This window comes from Mobula birostris, chromosome 12 (assembly GCF_030028105.1).
Source record: "Mobula birostris isolate sMobBir1 chromosome 12, sMobBir1.hap1, whole genome shotgun sequence".
NCBI classification, from domain to species: Eukaryota; Metazoa; Chordata; class Chondrichthyes; order Myliobatiformes; family Myliobatidae; genus Mobula; species Mobula birostris.
Window position 1 is genome coordinate 33802795 of NC_092381.1, and position 21169 is coordinate 33823963.

The following is a 21169-nucleotide window of genomic DNA, read 5'->3' on the forward strand; positions in this document are numbered from 1 at the left end:
AAAATTCAAAATATTGATGTTTGACTGTAAAAATACAGATTGATTTTACTATTGGCACACCTACCTAAGGTACAGTGAGAAGTTTGTCATACACACTGTTCATATAGATCAGTCCATTACAATCGTGTACTGAGTTAGCACAAGGTAAAACAACACAGTGCCAGAACAAAGTGTAACAACTACAGAGAAAGTGCAGTGCAGGTAGACAATATGGTTCAAGATTACAAGAAGGTAGATTACAAGGTCAAGAATCCATCTTATAGTCTTGCATGTTATTCAATAGTCTTGCATCAGTGCGGTACAAGCTTTTCTTGAGTCTGGTGGGACATTCTTTCAGGCTTTTGTATCTTCTCTCCCGTGCCATTGGGCAGAAGAGAGCATGTCTGGAGTGGATGGGGACTCTGATTATGCTGGCTGCTTTACTAAAGCAGTGAGAAGTGTAGACCAAGTTCATGGAGGGGAGGCTGAGCTGTGTCCACAACTCTCCAAAATTTCTTATGATCATGGATAGAGCAGTTACCACCCCAAGCTGTGATGTATCTGGATATGATCAAGCAACACACATCAAAGTTGCTGGTGAACGCAGCAGGCCAGGCAGCATCTGTAGGAAGAGGTGCAGTCGACGTTTCAGGCCGAGACCCTTCGTCAGGACTAACTGAAGGAAGAGTGAGTAAGGGATTTGAAAGTTGGAGGGGGAGGGGGAGATCCAAAATGATAGGAGAAGACAGGAGGGGCAGGAATGGAGCCAAGAGCTGGACAGGTGATTGGCAAAAGGGGATACGAGAGGATCATGGGACAGGAGGTCCGGGAAGAAAGACAAGGGGGGGGGGACCCAGAGGATGGGCAAGAGGTATATTCAGAGGGACAGAGGGAGAAAAAGGAGAGTGAGAGAAAGAATGTGTGCATAAAAATGAGTAACAGATGGGATACGAGGGGGAGGTGGGGCCTTAGCGGAAGTTAGAGAAGTCGATGTTCATGCCATCAGGTTGGAGGCTACCCAGACGGAATATAAGGTGTTGTTCCTCCAACCTGAGTGTGGCTTCATCTTTACAGTAGAGGAGGCCGTGGATGGACATATCAGAATGGGATGTGGAATTAAAAATGTGTGGCCACTGGGAGATCCTGCTTTCTCTGGCGGACAGAGCGTAGATGTTCAGCAAAGCGGTCTCCCAGTCTGCGTCGGGTCTTGCCAATATATAAAAGGCCACATCGGGAGCACCGGACGCTGTATATCACCCCAGTCGACTCACAGGTGAAGTGTTGCCTCACCTGCGTCCGGTGCTCCCGATGTGGCCTTTTATATATTGGCGAGACCCGACGCAGACTGGGAGACCGCTTTGCTGAACATCTACGCTCCGTCCGCCAGAGAAAGCAGGATCTCCCAGTGGCCACACATTTTAATTCCACATCCCATTCCCATTCTGACATGTCCATCCACGGCCTCCTCTACTGTAAAGATGAAGCCACACTCAGGTTGGAGGAACAACACCTTATATTCCATCTGGGTAGCCTCCAACCTGATGGCATGAACATCGACTTCTCTAACTTCCGCTAAGGCCCCACCTCCCCCTCGTATCCCATCTGTTACTCATTTTTATGCATACATTCTTTCTCTCACTGTCCTTTTTCTCCCTCTGTCCCTCTGAATATACCTCTTGCCCATCCTCTGGGTCCCCCCCCCCCGTCTTTCTTCCCGGACCACCTGTCCCATGATCCTCTCGTATCCCCTTTTGCCAATCACCTGTCCAGCTCTTGGCTCCATCCCTCCCCCTCCTGTCTTCTCCTATCATTTTGGATCTCCCCCTCCTCCTCCAACTTTCAAATCCCTTACTCACTCTTCCTTCAGTTAGTCCTGATGAAGGGTCTCGGCCTGAAATGTCGACTGCACCTCTTCCTACAGATGCTGCCTGGCCTGCTGCGTTCACCAGCAACTTTGATGTGTGTTGCTTGAATTTCCAGCATCTGCAGAATTCCTGTTGTTTATCTGGATATGATGCTTTCTTTGGTGCATTAATAAAAATTGGTGAGGGTCAAAGGGGACATACTAGATTTCTACATCCTCCCGAGGAAGTTGAAGCTCCCATGAGCTTGTCTTGGCTGTGGTGTCAATGTTGTTGGACCAGGACAGGTGATTGATCGTTCGCTCCAAAGAACTTGTGTGCTGAAGGAGAATGCAACATAAGTTTGATTGTAATAATGCAGCTTGATCACTCAAAATATCCTGCACAGATTGGAAGGTTATGATCAGATACTTTCAGATTTCACTCTCGCAGCGGGGAAATATGTCATGCAGTGTAAAATCTAGTATTTTTAATGGGGTTCCTTAGACTGGGTTTCTCTTATGTAATCCACTTTTTACTATTCTTGTTAAGGTATAGCACACAGAGATCTGAAGCCAGAGAACATCCTTTGTGAATTTGCAGAAAAGGTAAAATGTCTGTTGTACCCTTTTTTTTTAACCTATATGGCATTGCATTGTTCTGGCTATGTTAATTATTTTTTTGCATCACTAAGAGCTCCTGGAAGTCTGAGCCAGCTGCTTGCAATCTGAAATGTGTCAATAATCTCCTTATTGTTCATTTTTATCACTAAAATCTGCTGGAGATATGGTTAGTTTTTAAAAAAAAAACTAGGCAGAAGGAAATGCAAAAAAAATCAATATAATGGGGATATATCAAATGAAGCAGATCACCTTAAAGAAAAAAGAAACTAATGGTAGGAAAAGTGCAGCATTGCCAGATAATCGACTTTATGAAAATAATTTCAAGACAAGCTAAAACGTTGTATGAGATCCTCCTAGGGGTATTGGATTAAATGAAATGATAGTTAATTGCTATATTTTACCCTTTTTTATTTTGTAAAACCGTTACAATCAGCAATGGTGGGCATCAGTACAGTATTATGTTGCAGTGATTTAAAACAAGCAAGCCTTTGCATGAATGGTTAGGTGAATGTCATGACATTTTGGAGTTGTGTAGCACTTTTAAATGTCATTCAAAATAAATCCAACATGATTTATTTACACAATAATATAGGAAAATCATGTATAGAATTTGATACTGCAAGAGCCTTCGGATGGGAATCTGAAACTGTCTTGAAGCAGGATCTCGACTCAAATGTCGTCCAGCTATTTGTCTCCATAAATGTTGCTTGACATGCTGAGTCTCTCCAGCAGTTTGTATTCTTATGTATATTCTGTGCTGTCTTCATTTTTGTCATCCTTTTTGTTCAGAAGCCAGAGTAAATGCAGGTGGGTAAGAACATGCAAACATGAATCGATTCACAATTTTATAATGTGACTGTGAAGCATCTAAAAGCCAGATTTTCTTTTTGTGTTCTAGGAGGATCCAAAATAGTAATTTTCCATTAATCACTTAATAGCATCAGTGAAGGGCTAAGCTCTCAATCAAATTTCTGGTGTAGGGTGGGAAGGGCAGGAGTGTGAGGCAGATTCCTAGCTTGACTGAGCTCAGGACCTACTTTAGCACTGATTCTTTTAGCACCCTCATTCGTAGGAACACATCCTGAGAAATGAGAGCGATCTCCTGTCGTATGCCTTTCTCATCTGGAATTTTCATCTTTCAGCCATTTAGTCATACAGTAATACAGCATTGGCCCTTTAGTCCAATGTCTATGTTGGCCCTGGTACTTCCAAGCTAGACCATTCGCCCTTGTTTGGCTCATATACCTCTCAACTCTTCCATCCCTGTACTTAATCAAGTGTTATAAATGTTGTTAATGGACCTACCACAACCGTTTTCTCTGGCAGCTCATTCCATATACACACAACCCTTTGCATGAAAAAATTGCCCCTCTAGTCCCTTTTAAATTTTTCATCTCTTGCCTGAAACCTATACTCTCCAGTTTTTTAATTCCCCTTCTATGACATTTACCCTTTCTCTACCTCTTACAATCTGGTGCATGTCTAATGTCACCCCTCAATCTCTTACGTTCCAAGTAGTAACATTCCAGCCTACTCAGGCCCTTGAGTCCTGCACCCTCTCTCTAGTTTAATGATGTCTGTCCTTTAATAGTTAACTTCTGGACTGCTGCTTGAACTTAACATATTATTCTCAACTTCTGCTAAGAGCTATGCCATTTTGGGAATGTTAAATAACAAACTGTCATACTATCTCTTTTTCTCTCCACACCTACAGATAAGCCCAGTGAAAATCTGTGATTTTGATCTTGGTAGTGGGGTGAAGCTAAGCAGTGCCTGTACTCCTATAACCACTCCTGAGTTGATGACTCCGGTTCGTAACTCTAAATACACTTTCTACGTTACAATCTCTACGTTATTTTCCTGTACTTTTGTTTGAATTTCAGTGTAGGTATTTCATTGTTATTTCAACCGTGATAATGACTCATTCTCTGTAATCCATTCAAGGACAAGGCATGCAAGGTTTTTTTTGAATGAGACTATATAATTACACTTTATTTCAAATGTTTCCTTGCTAAAGTTCTCAAGCCACAGCTTTGAAATGGTGGGAATCTGTAGTAAGTATGTGCTGTTATGTTAAACGGATTGTCCAGTGACTAAGATGGATGTGTCTACCATTAAGCAGAGAATGTAACTAAACTAGCTGTTAGAAATGAAGTGGGCAAAACTTTATGGTGAAAAATAAGTGTCAGTAGCTTCAAATGAAGAGTAAATCAGACGGTAGCTTTCGGCAGGCCCGTACTTGGAAATCAGATAGTTGTTATCTGACTTCATTTCTCTGAGGAAAATCTGCTTGCAATTATAGTATTGAAAGTGGATATGTAGTCAATAAACAGTCTAATATAGGTGTTTTTACTGTCCAGATGTTCCAGAGATGAGTGTAGTGCCAGGGAGCTGGCGCCTGTCATAGACCTATTTCGGTGGTAGGCCAATTGCAGTGGGGTAAGGTCAACTGGGAAGCTGGAGTGACCAGGTCTTGAAGCACTTTATAATGGTGGATCTCACAACCACTGGGTGGTAGTTATTAAGGCACATTACCTTGTTTATCTTAGGTAGTGGAATGTTAGTGGTCTTCTAAAAGCACGTGGGAACCTCAGATTCAAGCAAGAGGAAGCTACAAATGACTACAAATACTCCCGCAAGCTGATCTGCGCAGGATCTAAGGACATGGCCAGGGACACCATCTTTGTCAGATGCTTTCCACAGATTCTCTCTCCGGAAGATGTATCTTGCACCTGTAATGGTGACTGTGGGTTTGTCTATTGGAGGCTTTTGGTGTGGGTGGGGGAGAGGCAGGTGAGATCATAAGATATAGGTACAGAATTAGGCCATTCAGCCCGTTAAGCCTGCTCCACCATTCCAACATGGCTGATTTATTATCCCTCTCAACTCCATTTTTCTGCCTTATCCCTGTAACCTTTGATGCCCTGAGTAGTCAAGAACCTATTAACTTCTGGTTTAAGTATACTTAATGACTTGGCTTCCACAGACATCTGTGGCAAAGAATTCCACAAGTTCACTACTATTCAGTTAAAGAAATTCCTCATCATCTCTATTCTAAATAGAAGTCCCTCCAGTCTGAGGCTCTGCCCCCTGGTCCTGGACTCCCCCACCATGGGAAATATGTGTTCCACATCCAATTTATGTAGTCCTTTCAATACTTTCAATATCCTATAGGTTTTAATGAGATTCTCCCCCCCTGCCCCCCCATTCTTCTAAACTCCGGCAAATACAGGCTCAGAGCCATTAAATGCTCTTTGTATGTTAACCCCTTTATTCCTGGAATCACTCTTGTAAACCTCCTTTGGAACCTCTCCAATGCCAGTACATTTTTTTTTTTAAGATAAAGGGCCCAAAATGGCTGACAATACAAGTGCTGTCTGACCAATGCCTTATAACCCATTATAAAAGATAATACGATATTAAAATATTATTATAAATACCCAAGATAGCTTATATACATTGATTGTATGTCCATGAAGTATTGCTAGTCTCTACATAAGGTAAGTGATGGGAAATAATAAAGTAGTGATGGAGTTAGTGGGTGGAGGTGTTGATCAGCCTTACTGTTTGAGAAAAGTGACTGTTTTTGAGTCTGGTGGCCCTGCAATAGATGCTACGTACCCTCCTCCCTGACGGGATTGGGACAAACAGTCTGTGAGCAGGATTTGTCGGTTGCTTCATGATGTTACTGGCCCTTTATTTTGGCACCTTTCTGTATATACACAGTGCCTATAAAAAGTATTCATCCATCCCCCCCCCCCCCCCCCGGATGTTTTCATGTTTTATTGTTTTACAACGTTGAAACACAGTAGATTTATTTGATTTATATTGATTCTGATCAGCAGAAAAAGACTATTTCATGTCAAAGAGAAAACAGATCTTTACAAAGTGATCTAAATTAATTACAAATATAAAACACAAAATAATTGATTGCATAAGTGTTCACCCCCTCCCCTTTAATATGATGCACCAAATTATCACTGGTACAGCCAATTAGTTATAGAAGTCACATAATTAAATGGAGATCACCTGTGTGCAGTCAAGATGTTTCAATTGATGGTAGTAAAAATTACACCTGTATCTGGAAGGTCCAACTGCTGGTGAGTCAGTGTCCTGGCAAAAACTCCACCATAAAGATGAAAGAACACTCCAAGCAACTCCATGAAAAGGCTATTGAAAAGCACAAGTCAGGAGATGGTTACAAGAAAATTTCCAAGTCACTGAATATTCCTTGGAGTACAGTTAAATCAATAATCAAGAAATGGAAAGAATATGGCACAGCTGTAAATCTGCCTGGAGCAGGCTGTCCTGAAAAACCGAGTGACTGTGCAAGAAGAGGACTAGTGATAGAGGCCAGCAAGAGACCTGTGACAACTCTGGTGGAGTCACAAGCTTCAGTGGCTGAGATGGGAGGGACTGCACATACAACAACTGTTGCCTGGGTGCTTCACTAGTCGCAGCTTTATGAGAGAATGGCAAAGAGAAAACCACTGTTATATTATAATAATAAAAAAAAACTCACCTGAAGTCTCAGCTACAGTTTGCCAGAAGGCATGTGGGAGACTCTGAAGTCAGCTGGTAGAAGGTTCTATGGTCTGATAAAACCAAAATTGAGCTTTCTGGCCGTTAGACTAAATGCTATATTTGTTGTAAGCCAAGCAGTGCACATCATCAAAACCATACCATCCCTACTGTGAAGCAAGGTGGTAGCTGCACCATACTGTGGGTATGCTTTACTGCAGCAGATCCTGAAAGACTTGTGAAGGTAGAGGGTAAAATGAATGCAGCAAAATTCAGGTAAATCCTGGAGGAAAACCTGATGCAGTCTGCAAGAGAACTGCAATAGACGATAATAGACAATAGGTGCAGGAGTAGGCCATTTGGCCCTTCGAGCCAGCAACGCTATTCACTGTGATCATGGCTGATCATCCACAATCAGTACCCCGTTCCTGCCTTCTCCCCATAATCCCTTGACTCCATTATCTTTAAGAGCTTTATCTAACTCTTTCTTGAAAGCATCCAGAGAATTGGCCTCCACTGCCTTCTGAGGCAGAGCATTCCACAGATCCACCACTCTCTGGGTGAAAAAGTTTTTCCTCAACTCCGTTCTAAATGGCCTACTCCTTATTCTTAAACTGTGACCTGTGGTCCTAGACTACCCCAACGTCAGGAACATGTTTCCTGCCTCTCGCATGTCCAATCCCTTAATAATCTTTTATGCTTCAATCAGATCCCCTCTCATCCTTCTAAATTCCAGTGTATACAACCCCAGTCGCTCCAATCTCTTGACATATGACAGTCCCGCCATCCCAGGAATTAACCTCGTGAACCTACACTGCACTCTCTCAATAGCAAGAATGTCCTTCCTCAAATTTGGAGACCAAAACTGCACATAATACTCCAGATGTGGTCTCACCAGGGCCCCGTACAACTGCAGAAGGACCTCTTTGCTCCTATACTCAGCTCCCCTTGTTATGAAGGCCAACATGCCATTAGCTTTCTTCACTGCCTTTTGTAGCTGCATGCATACTTTCAGTGACTGATGAACAAGGACACCTAGATCTCGTTGTACTTCCCCTTTTCCTAACTTGACACCATTCAGATAGTAATCTGCCTTCCTGTTCTTGCCACCAAAGTGGATAACCTCACATTTATCCACATTAAACTGCATCTGCCATGCATCTGCCCACTCGCCCCTCCTCCTCACATTTCACATTGCCACCTAGCTTTGTGTCATCTGCAAATTTGCTAATGTTACTTTTAACCCCTTCATCTAAATCATTAATGTATATTGTAAATAGCTGCGATTCCAGCACCGAGCCTTGCGGTATCCCATTAGTCACTGCCTGCCATTCTGAAAGGGACCTGTTAATCCTTACTCTTTGTTTCCTGTCTGCCAACCAATTTTCTATCCCTGTCAGTACCCTACCCCCAATACCATGTGCTCCAATTTTGCCCACTTATGTCCTATGTGGGACCTTATCAAAGTCTGCAATTTGAGACTATTTGTTTTCCAGCAAGGCTCAAGCATAAAGCCAAAGCTACAGAGGAATGGCTTAAAAACAACAAAGTTAATGTCCTGGAGTGACCAAGTCACAATCCGGACCTCAATCCAATTGAGAATTTGTGGCCAGACTTGAAGAGGGCTGTTCATTCACAATCCCCAGGCAATCTGATAGAGCTTGCATAGATTCCATTTGTAAAGAAGAACTGGGAAAAATTGGAGTGTCCAGATGTGCAAAACTGATAAAGACATATCCAAGCAACACACATCAAAGTTGCTGGTGAACGCAGCAGGCCAGGCAGCATCTCTAGGAAGAGGTACAGTTGACGTTTTGGGCTGAGGCCCTTCGTCAGGACTAACTGAAAGAAGAGCTGGTAAGAGAATCTCTTACTATCTCTTCTTTCAGTTAGTCCTGACGAAGGGCCTCAGCCCGAAACGTCAACTGTACCTCATTCTAGAGATGCTGCCTGGTTTGCTGCGTTCACCAGCAACTTTGATGTGTTTTGCTTGAATTTCCAGCATCTGCAGATTTCCTCGTGTTTGCGTTTTTAAAGACATATCCACACAGGTTCATGGCTGTAACTGCTGCCAAAGGTACATCTACTAAATACTGACTTGAAGGGGGTTGATAATTAATTATGCAATCAAATATTTTGTGTTTAATGATTGTAATAAATTTAGACCAACTTGTTGAAATTTGTTTTCACTTTGACATGAAAAAGTACTTTTTGTTGACCAGTGTCAAAAAAGCCAAATTAAATCCACTGATTCAATGTTGTAAACCAATAAAACATGAAAACCTCCAAGCGGGGGTGGGAGGAATGAATACTTTATGTCCTTGATGGTGAGTAGATTGGTGCCAGTGATGCATTGGGCAGTTGAGCCTTCCGTCTGCTGCTGTGGCTTTTCTATACCATGCAATGATGCAGCTTGTAATGATGCTCCCTAATGTGCATCTGTAGAATGATGGGGAATCTGGATGTGCAAGATCCAGCTCTCTTCAAACTTCTCACAAAGTAGAGCCATTGGTGAGCTCTCTTGACTGTGTACGATGTGTTCTGGGACCGTGAGAGGTTTCCTGGGAGTTTGAAACTGCTTGCAGTTTCCACTGGTGAACCGCTGATGTAAGTGTAAGGGAGGGGGTACGGGGTGAGTTCATTGGCGTATCATTGGTGAACTTGATGATGTGACTGCTTGGGTGTTTGGCTGTGCAGTCATTATATTCTAGTCTTCTCAAAATAAATGCTAACATTCCATGTCCTTCCTTGCCAGTGACTCGACCTGCAAGGTATCCTTTATAGCAGTGGTCCCCAATCTCCGGGCTATGAAGCGTGCAGTGGTAGCTGGGATGCACGCAGCACATCTTTAAGAAAAAAGCTGAAATAAACAAGCTAATTAACTAGGTGCTGCCCGGCACGTAAATGTCGGCCCAGATCAGAGGTGATTGCCGATTTCACTTGCTTTACGCAATTGGCAATTGCCTCTGATCTGGGCCGATATTTACGTGCCGAGCAGCACCTAATTAATTATCTTGTTTATTTCGTCTTTTTTCTTAAAGATGTGCTGGGTGCGTCCCAGCTACCGCTGCACCCCTGCATGCTTTGCAACCCAATATCCGTCTGCGGCCCGGAGGTTGGGGACCCCTGCTTTACAGAATTATGCACAGGGACTCTCAAGTCCCCTTACACCTCTTGAGTTTTGAATTTTCTCCCTATTTGGAAAATAGTCTACACCTTTATTCCTTACAGATTTCCCCTGCCATCTGAAGGTAGACCGTTTCTATGAAACAGTTTGTAGGCCGAAATGTCATAAAGCGAAGAAGCAATTACCATTTATTAATATGGGAAAATTTTGTGAGCGTTCGCAAACCCAAAAATAACCTACCAAATCATGCCAAATAACACACAAAACCGAAAACAACAGTAACATATAGTAAAAGCAGCAAAGATATGATAAATACACAGCCTATATAAAGTAGAAATACTTCTCTACAACGATTGCTTGCACAGATCTCCGTAGCAAAAATCTCACGCAAGCGCTCTCGGCAGAAAATCTCACGCAAGCGCTGTTGGCATAAATGCGCTGTCCAGTAACCTTTAAACTATGAAGCTGCCAAATCTACCAATTAACACGTTAAAATACACAGCCTATATAAAGTAGAAATAATGTATGTACTGTGTAGTATCACTTACCGGAATTGGGAAAACCGCGCCGAGCACACTGATGATGGTGTGTTAGACTGAGTCGTTGCAGGCTGGGTGGTGCAGTGGCCCCCACCCTCCAGGCTGCCGACCCGATACATTGCCGCGAAGAATGTAGCGGTAGCCGGGAGGCACCCAGCACATCTTGGTAAGAAAAAAGCCAAAATAAACGTGCTAATTAATTAGGTGCTGCCGGGCATGTAAGTGTCAGTGCAGATCAGAGGCGATTTCCGATTGCATCGCCTCTGATCTGGGCCGACAATTATGTGCTAGGCGGCACCTAATTAATTAACATGTTTATTTCGGCTTTTTTCTTGAAGATGTTTCTGTATGCCTCCCGGCTACTGCTGCATTCTCCGCGAATCGGTACAGTATCTGTCCGGGGCCCGAGTGTTGGGGTGGTGGGACACGGAGGTGTCATCTCATCGTCGATCAGGGCAGGCAGCTCATCTTCTCCTATGACTGCCCGCCTCGATGTCGAAGGTTGAGGTTCGTCGTCGGCTGTGGCTGATGTGGAAGGCTTGCTTGACTGCTGAGCCTCGCGCACTTTTCTATCATACACTTGTTTGTAAGCACTCAAACCATCCTGCAAATATCCCCTAAACCTACGTACCCTTTCAAAATTAAAGTCGTATTTTATCATTGCAGCGAAAATCTCACGCAGTTGCTTCACTTTCTGCACTCGGTTTCGATTGTTATCCTTTCCTCTTCCAATTGCGTCAGCTCTTCATCTATCAGTTCTTGGTCATGGGATGCCAAAACCTCTTCAACATCATCTTCATCAACTTCCACAAGCCAAACTCTGTCCTTACTTCGTTCACCACGATTGAAACAATTATGTCTAGTTTTACGCTAAGTGTAACACCCTTACTCTTCCAGGCTTTTCCGACACCTTAGAACTCATCTTGCTAACGGCGGCTCAATGCAACGTGTTAAAGCAATGCAGTTCCGAATCCAGGGGAGAGCGGCTGCTCGGGGCGCACTCTACCTTTTCTCGTGCGCTGATTTTTTATCGCGCGCTGCCTTCCTTCGTAACAGTGAAAACACCTTCTGAAAGCAAAAACAGGGTACTAATGTAGGTCTTTCATAACAGTGAGGTTTCATAAAGCAAACGTTCGAAAAGCGGGGGACACCTGTATACCAAAGTGCTTGACTCTACACTTCCCTACACTATTTTCCATCTGCTACTTCTTTGCCCATTCTCCCAATCTGCAAGCCCCACTGCAGAGTCCCAACTTCCTTAACACTAACTGCCCCTTCACCTACAGTATATTCATATCATATAACATGAAAAGTAGCGGTCCCAACACTGACCCCCTGCAGAACACCACTAATCATCGACAGCCAATCAGGAAAGACCTCCTTTATTCCCATTCTTTGCCTCCTGCCATTCTGCCAATTTTCTATTCATGCTTGTATCTTTCCCATAATACTATGGGCTTTTATCTGGTCAAGTAGCTTCATGCACAGCAGATTGTCAAAGGGCTTCTGAAAATCCAAGTATGAGTTTAGGGCTTTGATCAGCATGTGGAAGTATGCCATTGTAGCCATTAGTGAGAATTGGTTGCAGGAGGGGCAAGACTGGCAGCTCAATGTTCTGGGATTCTGTTATTTTAGGTATGATAGAGTGGGAGAGATTAAAGGAGGGGGTGGCATTATTTGTCAGGGAAAATATCATGGCAGTGCTCCGACAGGACAGGTTGGAGAGCTCATCTACTGAGGCCTAATGGGTGGAATTGAGGAATAAGAATGGGATTGCCATGTTAATAGAATTGTGTTATAGATCATCAGTCCATGGGATTTGGAGCAAATTTGTAGAGAGATTGCCGTCTGTTCCAAGAAACATAGGTATGTGATAATAATAAGGTTGTGATTTTAACTCTCCACACGTTGATTGAGAATCCCATACTATAAGAGGGCTAGGTGGGATAGAGTTTGTCAAATGTGTTCAAGAAAGTTTCCTTAATCAGTGCACAGAGGTCGCAACTAGAGACAGTGTGATACTACTACTCCTGTTAGGGAATGATACAGGGCAGGTGACAGCAGTTTGTGTCGGGGAACACTTCGTATTTAGTGATCATAATGCCATTAGTTTCAGGTTTATTATGGAGTAGGATAGGTCTAGTCCTTTGGTTGAGACTAAATTGGCGAAAGGCCAATTTTGATAATATCAGAAAGGATCTGGAAAGTGTGGATTGGAGCATGTTATTTTCTGGGAAAGGTTTACTTGGTAAGTGGAAAGCCTTCAAAAGTGAAATTTTGAGAGTACAAAGTTTGTATGTTCCTGTTAGACTAAAATGCAAGGATAACAGCATTAAGGAACCATGATTTTTGAATGATATTGAGACCCTGGTTAAGAAAAAGGAGGAGGTGCATAAGAAGGTAGGAACAAATGAGGTGCTTGAGGAGTATAAGAAATGCAAGAGAACACTTAAAAGGAAATCAGGAGGACTAAAAGAAAGCATGAGGTTGCACTAGCACAGAAGGTGAAGGAGAATTCCAAGGGCTTCTGCAGATACATTAAGATCAAAAGGATAGCAAGGGACAGAATTGGTTCCCTGGAAGATCAGAGTGTTCATGGACCATATACAGATTATAGAAGAGGATGAAATGTTTGCTGTCTTAATGAAAGGTCTTTTTCTGTGCTGTGGTATTCTATGACTAAGAGTCGGTGTTTGCAATGCGGTGGCATTTGGTAAATAGTTATAAAGTTCATTGAAACAGGGCTGTTTTTTCTTTCTGTAAAAATGCCCTATGGTGCTGAATCATGCGTGATTGAATTATAATCACCAGCTCTGGGAGAAATTATTTTCCTTTCATAATTTCTATGCAACTCTGTTAAAATACCACTTTTGCAAATACAGTTTACTAGATATGTTGTAAAGTATTGAACAAATTTGTATATATCCTAATCATCTATATGACGTGTTGAATAAAAAAAAATACCCATGCGGTCTACAGTTTAAAACACTAAGAACAGTAATATGGTTTAGAGTTAATCAAACCAAGTCTTATTTTGTGTGACAACTTAAAAATAAATGCTTAATTATTTTGGCATTTAATTTCTAATGATTGTACTAATATCTCCAGTGTGGTTCTGTGGAATACATGGCTCCTGAAGTAGTAGAGACATTTACAGAGGAAGCATCATTTTATGATAAGCGTTGTGATCTATGGAGTCTTGGAGTAATTCTGTACATCATGCTGAGTGGAAACCCACCCTTTGTGGGGAATTGTGGAACGGACTGTGGCTGGGACAGAGGAGAGGCCTGTAGAGCTTGTCAGGTAAGACAGTATATTAAATCTGCAGGCGATAATTTGTCATATTAGTCAGGAACATGGCGTATTTGTAAAAGAGAAAATTATTGATGAAACTGAAGAATGTCATTACAAGAAAATGGGGCAGTATCTGATATGAGTATTCTTATTTGAATTCAATGGTGCAGATAGCACAGGTTTCCAGTAAGCACCTCCCAGTCAGATTGATATCACACTTTAACCGTAGTATTTTGTTTCCCAGGAACTAACTGGATAGTCCTTCATCCCCCGAATCTCCTTATTTTCAGTTACTCCAACAACAATTCTGTATACACTGAGGGCTTTTCCTCTCCTACATTTTGTCTACAGGATAAATTGCAACACCCTTCCTCTCTGTTTTTTGTTGATTTGCTTACAGCTGCAAAGTCTCCTTTCATCTCATAATCTGAGTCCTTATTTTAACAACAAGTTCACAAGGACCTGTATTTCCCATCATGTTCTTCACTAATTTGGAACCAGCAATGCTTCCACAGAGTTCATACATAAACACAAAATATTTCTTGGTGTAAGTTCATTAGCTTGCCACTTTGATTTTCACAGATTTTTCTCACTGAGATCTTGACTGTTAATTTTTTAATCCATCAGTGTTGGTATTTATTCTGAGTTTTACTGTACACTGTTTAAGCAATGAGAAAGCAAAGTATTCTAAAAGGCAGATGAGATAATATATTGAACTAAATTCTCTAAAAGTTTAGAAAATCTCAACAATCATAAATCATAACAGTCTTGGTAAAGCTAAAATATTAAAATCAATCTGAGATTGAATACTTCGAAGGTAAACAGTCCTCTTGGGCATTTAAGTCTTAAGATATGAGCAAGTTCTTTCTATGAAACTGGAAACTTAGTGCATTTGCAAAGCATTTCTGTAATACTCAAGACTATCTGGCTGTACATTGATTATATAGTTGTAACGAGTCAAATGTTTTCAGGTTTAAACATTTTTTAAAAAGTAATTAATAGTCAATAATAAATTAGTAGTCATAAAGAAATTCACAGAGTTTATAGTTTATCAGGATTCTATTTTCCCAGTTGCAGTTATTCTCTTGCAATTTATTTGGTAAGTGTACTATAATTTAATAAATGTTATTTGCAGGGTATTACTAATGTATGGTGAAGGAATAATCAATGCAATGATGCCAGTAGGATCTGATACAGTCTGTAAATAAATGCAATGAGTATAATGGAATGATGAAAGATGCAATAAAACTATGAATATTTTGCTGACCACGGAACACTGCTAATGTAAACCATGTCCTTAATTAGAAGTGATAGAGGTTCTTTTCATTTCTCCATTATTCTTGGTAAAAATTTTGATTGTCGCTTCATTCACATGATCAACATGTCTTGCTTGATATAAGTGTAACCCTTCGGTTCGGCCAGCATGCATTTGTCTAGGGGAAGACTGCCTCTGGCCCGGTCAAACTGAGAAATCTCGTTTGTGTGGATGCCGCGTGATGCGTTGCCCAGTTACAAATCCATACTGCAAAATATCAGACAGTACACCATGTGGAATTAAACGATTTAACTTTATAATCTGACTATAGGGTTAGTAAAGAAAAAGGGCCCATTTTAATGAAACAATCTAAAGCACACATTGGAGCTCACGGTTCCATCCATTCATTCCCCGCTGACTTCCTCTGAGCAGCGCCAGCCATTACATTAACAGTGAAACTTTACAGCGCGTTGCATAAGGATGACAAGCGAGCATACTCTTATCACTTCGCTCTCCTTTCTCTTGGATGCGTTGTTATTTAAGTGGAACACTTATGTACGTCATCCAGTTGGTTTTTTTTTTGTTTGCTTACATGCTTAAATGTTGGTGGTTTGTGTCCAATTTTTAGTAGATTATGCCTTTACTAATGTTGCTGATGATGAAAGTCCCTGCACGGGTCACTAGGAATTGAACAAAGAAGGATCGATTCCACCCCCCCCCTCCAGCTGTTCAACCCACTCTGCCACCCAACTGCAAGCTCTCACCCCCCCCCCCAAAAAAAAATCTTCCAGACACTTCTCTAGCCTGGTCTTAGAAAAAAGTTGTCAAAATTTGATGTAGGAACTGACTATTTTCTGAGACTTAGTCACCCAGACATTATTAATCGAGCAATTAGGAGATTGTTTGTTTTGCTGTCAGTATATATTGCCAAGATGTATTATAATGAATGCCTCTTGCCAACAGAACATGCTGTTTGAGAGTATACAGGAAGGTAAATATGACTTCCCAGAAAAGGACTGGGCACACATTTCCAGTGGCGCTAAGGATTTGATTTGTAAGTTGTTGGTACGTGATGCAAAGGATAGACTCAGTGCTTCACAAGTTCTTCAACATTCTTGGGTCCAGGGGGTAAGTATAAAGGAATAAAATAGGTTATTTGATATACTAATTAGCATACTGCCCTTAACTGAATGCATTTGTTCATAAAAATGTGCCAGAGGATTTTAATTGGTTTAATTGTGGTTTTTGGTAATATCATATTTAAATATCACAATTAAAGCTTGTCTCGTCAGTTAGTAACCATAACCCAACTTTTACATTTACTGTTTCACAATGCACTATATCCTGCATTATTTCAATATGTAGGCCAAAGTTTGCTGTTGGAATATTTCTTGTCATAGAAATCGCACTTTCAAAATTATTCCATAACTGATAATCAGTGAAATTGTGATCTTTTCATCCATGCTTTTCAGTTTAAGGCACCTCACATTTTCTGTTATTGATAAGATAATGTTCATAAAGATACCATTATATTATTTCAAGGCTGAGCAGATTAAAGATCCCAGTCATTGGACTAGTAATATCCCTCAGTCAACATTATTGGAACAGATAATTTACTATTTCCAAAAGCTTGCAGAATATTTTGGTTGCTGCCTGTCCTATATTACTGGTATTTAATAGCTGTAAATCACTTTGACATGTTCTGAGGTTGTGAGAGGCACTATATAAATTCTATTTATTCCAATTTTAGCTATTCCTATTGTGAAACAGGAAGGACTTTTGCCATTTTAAAAAGTGTGTGCTTTTTTTTTCCTGAACAGATCATGAATCATTATTTCATTTAACGCCTGAAGCATTTGTTGATGTCAGGGAACATAAGCATCTTTTGCCTCTTAAATAGATCAGAGATCTTAAGACAATCAAATTGTTGCTTTGGATTCCAGTGATCACCAAGTTAATTATTCCAATTCAGTTTTGCTGGACTTGACCCAAAGTTTAACATAATTTGAGAAACTACTTCAGGATATTGTTGTAGGTGTATATCTCTCATTATTCTGTATAAAAACATACCAAAACCAATATTTTCTTTTTAAAATATTCCCTTGCATTCAATTTTGCCAAAATTTTGCATTCTTTTTGTTCCCAATGTTATTTTTAAGTTATTTTAAGGAAAGCTTTTTGAAACTAAAATCAATTATTTATCATACTGTTAATTTTCTCTCTCATTGTAGAATGCCCCAGAAAGGCGTCTGCCCACACCACAGCTTCTGCAGAGGCAAGTAGTATTCTATTCTTTCGTATTAACTCAGATAGGAATTACCTCATGGTCCTTTGCACACCTTCCATCACATGAATCCACATCATCTGGCCATACACATTGTGCAATGTCTGTTCCAGAATGTGAATGAGACAAACATTCAAGTGTGAAATAACCAGAGTACTCATTTGGTGTAATGTTCTCTAATTTAGTTTATGATTGCCTAATTTATGGACCACACACATACATTGGAGCATTTAGGAGACCAGCACTATATGTTTGTTGGCCCCTGTGAGGTTGCAAGCATCTTCTGCTAGGTGGGAATAGAATAGGACATTTTTCTGTTCCTTCCCTTCCCTCCACCATTCCAAACCCCAGTCCATACCATCCCCCAACCTGAGTCTCACCAATCAGGAACTGGGTTGGGCAGAGCTGAGAGCGCGAACTCACCGAGCTGGCAAGGTCACTTTGTAGCTGTTTTGCGCGGTCTCCTGTCACAGCTTGTTCTCTCCTGTGCACGGTTGTTCATTTACGACTTGCAAATAGTCTGATTTATGAACAGTTCTCAAGAATGAAACCATTTTCTAACCCGAAGTTCTATATTTTTATAAAGATATAATAGGGAGTTAATCCCCACTCGTATTATTTCAGGCCAAGCATTAGGGCAGCTTTTCAATCTACTTGAATGAGATGGAATTTTGAAAAGGGTCGGTGAATTGGTTTATTATTGTCACATAATCCAAGTGACAGTGGGGAAAAAAATAGTTTTGCATGTTGTCCTTGATTATCTCAACAGTTCATTGAGGTAATACAAGGTAAAAGAATATAATACAGAATAAAGTGTTTGAGTTACATAGAAAGTACAGTGCATGTAGACAATGAAGTGCAAAGCCATAACAACATCAATTCAGGGTTGTACAAGTCACCTAGCAGATGGAGTATCTGGGCCTTTCGGGACATCATCGTGAGCACTTGTTTGTAGCAGAGACAGTGAGAGTTTTAAAAAGAACCCAGGACTTTGTGTGACTTTTCAGTGGGCTGCAATCATAACTATTTATTAAGCACTTGGCTTGGGAGAAGAAGTGTGCAGTAGTGATTGGGATTTCATAGGTAGAAGAGCAAACAGGAGATCCTTTGGATGTGAGAGAGACACCCAGATGATATATTGCTTTGCATGTACCAGGGTCAGGAATGTCTTGATCAGGTCCACAGCATTATAACGGAGGAGGGTGGTAGTCATTGTACATATTGGTACCAAAGACATAAAAGGAAGCAAGGTGTTAGCGGAGCGGCCATAGCGGAAGCAGCCATTGCGTGAGTGGGTCAGTGGTAGAGTGGTCAGGCTTTGGCTCAACAAACTTGGGCATGAACAGGCAAAGTTTCTAAGTAAGATTCTAATAAGTTTTTTTTCTCTTTCTCTGACTATTAGTACATAGCTGATGTGGGTGAGATAGCTTCTTTGTACGAGATGTGGGAACTCTGGGAGACTTCCAGTCTCCCTGATAACAAAATCTGCACAAAATGCTTTCAAACATTCCTTGTATGTTAACGTTTTCATTCCTGGAATCATTCTCATGAACTTCCTCTGGACCCGGAGAAGGTAACTAAAAAATCCATCAGTAGGGAAAAGGTGAAATATGATGGTAAGGTAGCCAATAATATAGGAGAGGATAGAAAAAGTTTTTTAGATATGTAAAGAGTAAAAGAAAGGTGAGAGTGGATATCGGACCGCTAGAAAATGATACTGGAGAGGCACTAAAGACGGTCAAAGAAATGGTGGATGAATTTAGTAAGTATTTTGTTTGTCTTCACTGTGAAAGACACTAGCAGGATGCTATAAATCTGAGTGTGTCAGGGGGCATAAGTGAGTATAGTTGCTATTACTAAGGAGAAGTTGCTTGGGAGGCCAAAACGACTGAAGGTGGATAAGTCACTTGGACCAAATGGTTCTGAAGGGGGTAGCTGAATAGATTGTGGAGGCATTAGTAGTGATATTTAAAGAATCACTAGATTCTGTAATGATTCCAAATGAATGGAACATTGCAAATATCATTTCACTCTTTAAGAAGGGAGGGGGCAGAAGAAAATGGAATCATTAATTAACGATAAGGTTTCGTGGTACTTGAAGGCACATGATAAAATAGGCTAAAGTCAGTGTGGTTTCCTTAAGGACAAATCTTGCCTGACAAATCTGTGTGAACTCTTTTTAGGGAATAACAGGCAGCATTGACAAAGAGTCAGTGGATGTTGTTTACTTGGATCTTCAGAAAGCCTTTGACAAGGTGTTACACATGAGGCTGTTTAACGAGATAAGAGCCCATGGTATTATAGGAAAGATAATAGCATAGATAGAAGATTGGCTGCCTGGCAGGAGGCAACAATTGGGAATAAATGGGGCCTTTTCTGGTTGACTACCAGTGACTAATAGTGTGCCGTAGGGGTTGTTGTTGGGACTGTTTCTTTTCACATTATATGTCAATGATTTGAATGACAGATTTGATGGCTTTATGGCCAGATGATACAGAGGTAGATAAAGAGGCATGTTGTGTTGAGGAAGCAGGGAATCTGCAGAAGTATTTCCACAAATTAGGAGAATGGGCAAAGTGGCAGATGGAATATAATGCAGGGAAGTGTATGGTCATGCACTCTTGATAGAAGGAATAAAGACTCATTTAGAGAGGTAGAGAGGACAAAAAATAAAAGCAAGGAAATACTACTGAGGTTTTATAAGGCTTTGGTCATACTGCACATTGGAGTATTGTGAGCAGTTCTCAGCCCCCACCTAAGAAAAGATGTGCTCATATGGGAGTGGGTCCAGAGGAAGTTCACATGAACTATGAGGAACATTTGATGGCTCTGGGCCTGTACTTGCTGGAGCTTAGAAGAATGAAGGAGGGTGGATTTCATTGATACCTATTGAACATTGAAAGCCCTAGATAGAGTGAATGTGGAGAGGATGTTTCCTGTCATGGAGGAGTCTTGGACTCAGAAGAGTGGGACATTCATTTAGAATCGAGCTGAGGAGGAATTTCTTTAGCCAGAGTGTGGTGAATCTGTGGATTTCATTGCCACAGATGGCTGCAGAGGCCAAATCACTGGGTATATTTAAAACTGAGATTGACAGGTTCTTGATTAGTAAGGGTTTCAAAGGTTATGAGGAAAAGGCAGGAGAGTGAGGTTGAGAGGGGTAATAAATCAGCCATAATGAAATGGTGGAGCAAATTCATTGTGCTGACTGGCCTAATTTTGCTCCTGTGTCTTATGGTCTTGTGTATCATATGCATCATGTTTCAAGCATTTTCAACCAATTGTTTCACTATACTAATACCATACATACTTGGTGGCCACTTTATTAGGTACACCTGTATACCTGTTCATTAATGCAAATGTCTAATCCTCCAGTCATTTGGTAGCAACTCAGTGCTTAACAGCCTGCAGACATTGTCAAGAGGTTCAGTTGTTATTCAGATTAAACATCAGGATGGGAAGAAATGTTATTTTAGTGACTCTTACTGTGGAATTATTGTAGATGTTCGTCACAGTGGTTTGAGTATCTCAGAATGTGCTGATCTGGGGTCTTCGTCTGTAGAGTTTACGGAGAATGGTGTGGGAAAACAAAACATCCAGTGAATAGCTGTTCTGGGGGTGAAAATGCCTTGCTAATGAGAGATTTTAGAGGAGGATGCCCAGACTGATTCAAGCTGACAGGAAAGCAACAGTAACTCAAGTAACC

The 21169-nt window shown here is 41.1% G+C and overlaps 1 protein-coding gene across 8 annotated transcripts in view; it reads left to right on the plus strand.

Annotated features, from left to right (window-relative positions):
* The window catches only part of LOC140205826 (MAP kinase-interacting serine/threonine-protein kinase 1-like), an 83796-nt gene that overhangs the window by 47621 nt on the left and 15006 nt on the right, over nt 1-21169 (plus strand). For 7 of the 8 annotated variants that reach the window (XM_072273572.1, XM_072273567.1, XM_072273571.1 and 4 more), the window contains 5 exons: nt 2373-2428; nt 4158-4253; nt 13739-13933; nt 16143-16307; nt 17411-17454. In XM_072273572.1, the coding sequence (XP_072129673.1) occupies nt 2373-2428; nt 4158-4253; nt 13739-13933; nt 16143-16307; nt 17411-17454 (556 nt within the window). The remainder of the gene's footprint in view (nt 1-2372; nt 2429-4157; nt 4254-13738; nt 13934-16142; nt 16308-17410; nt 17455-21169) is intronic. The other variant, XM_072273573.1, reaches the window with a different exon arrangement.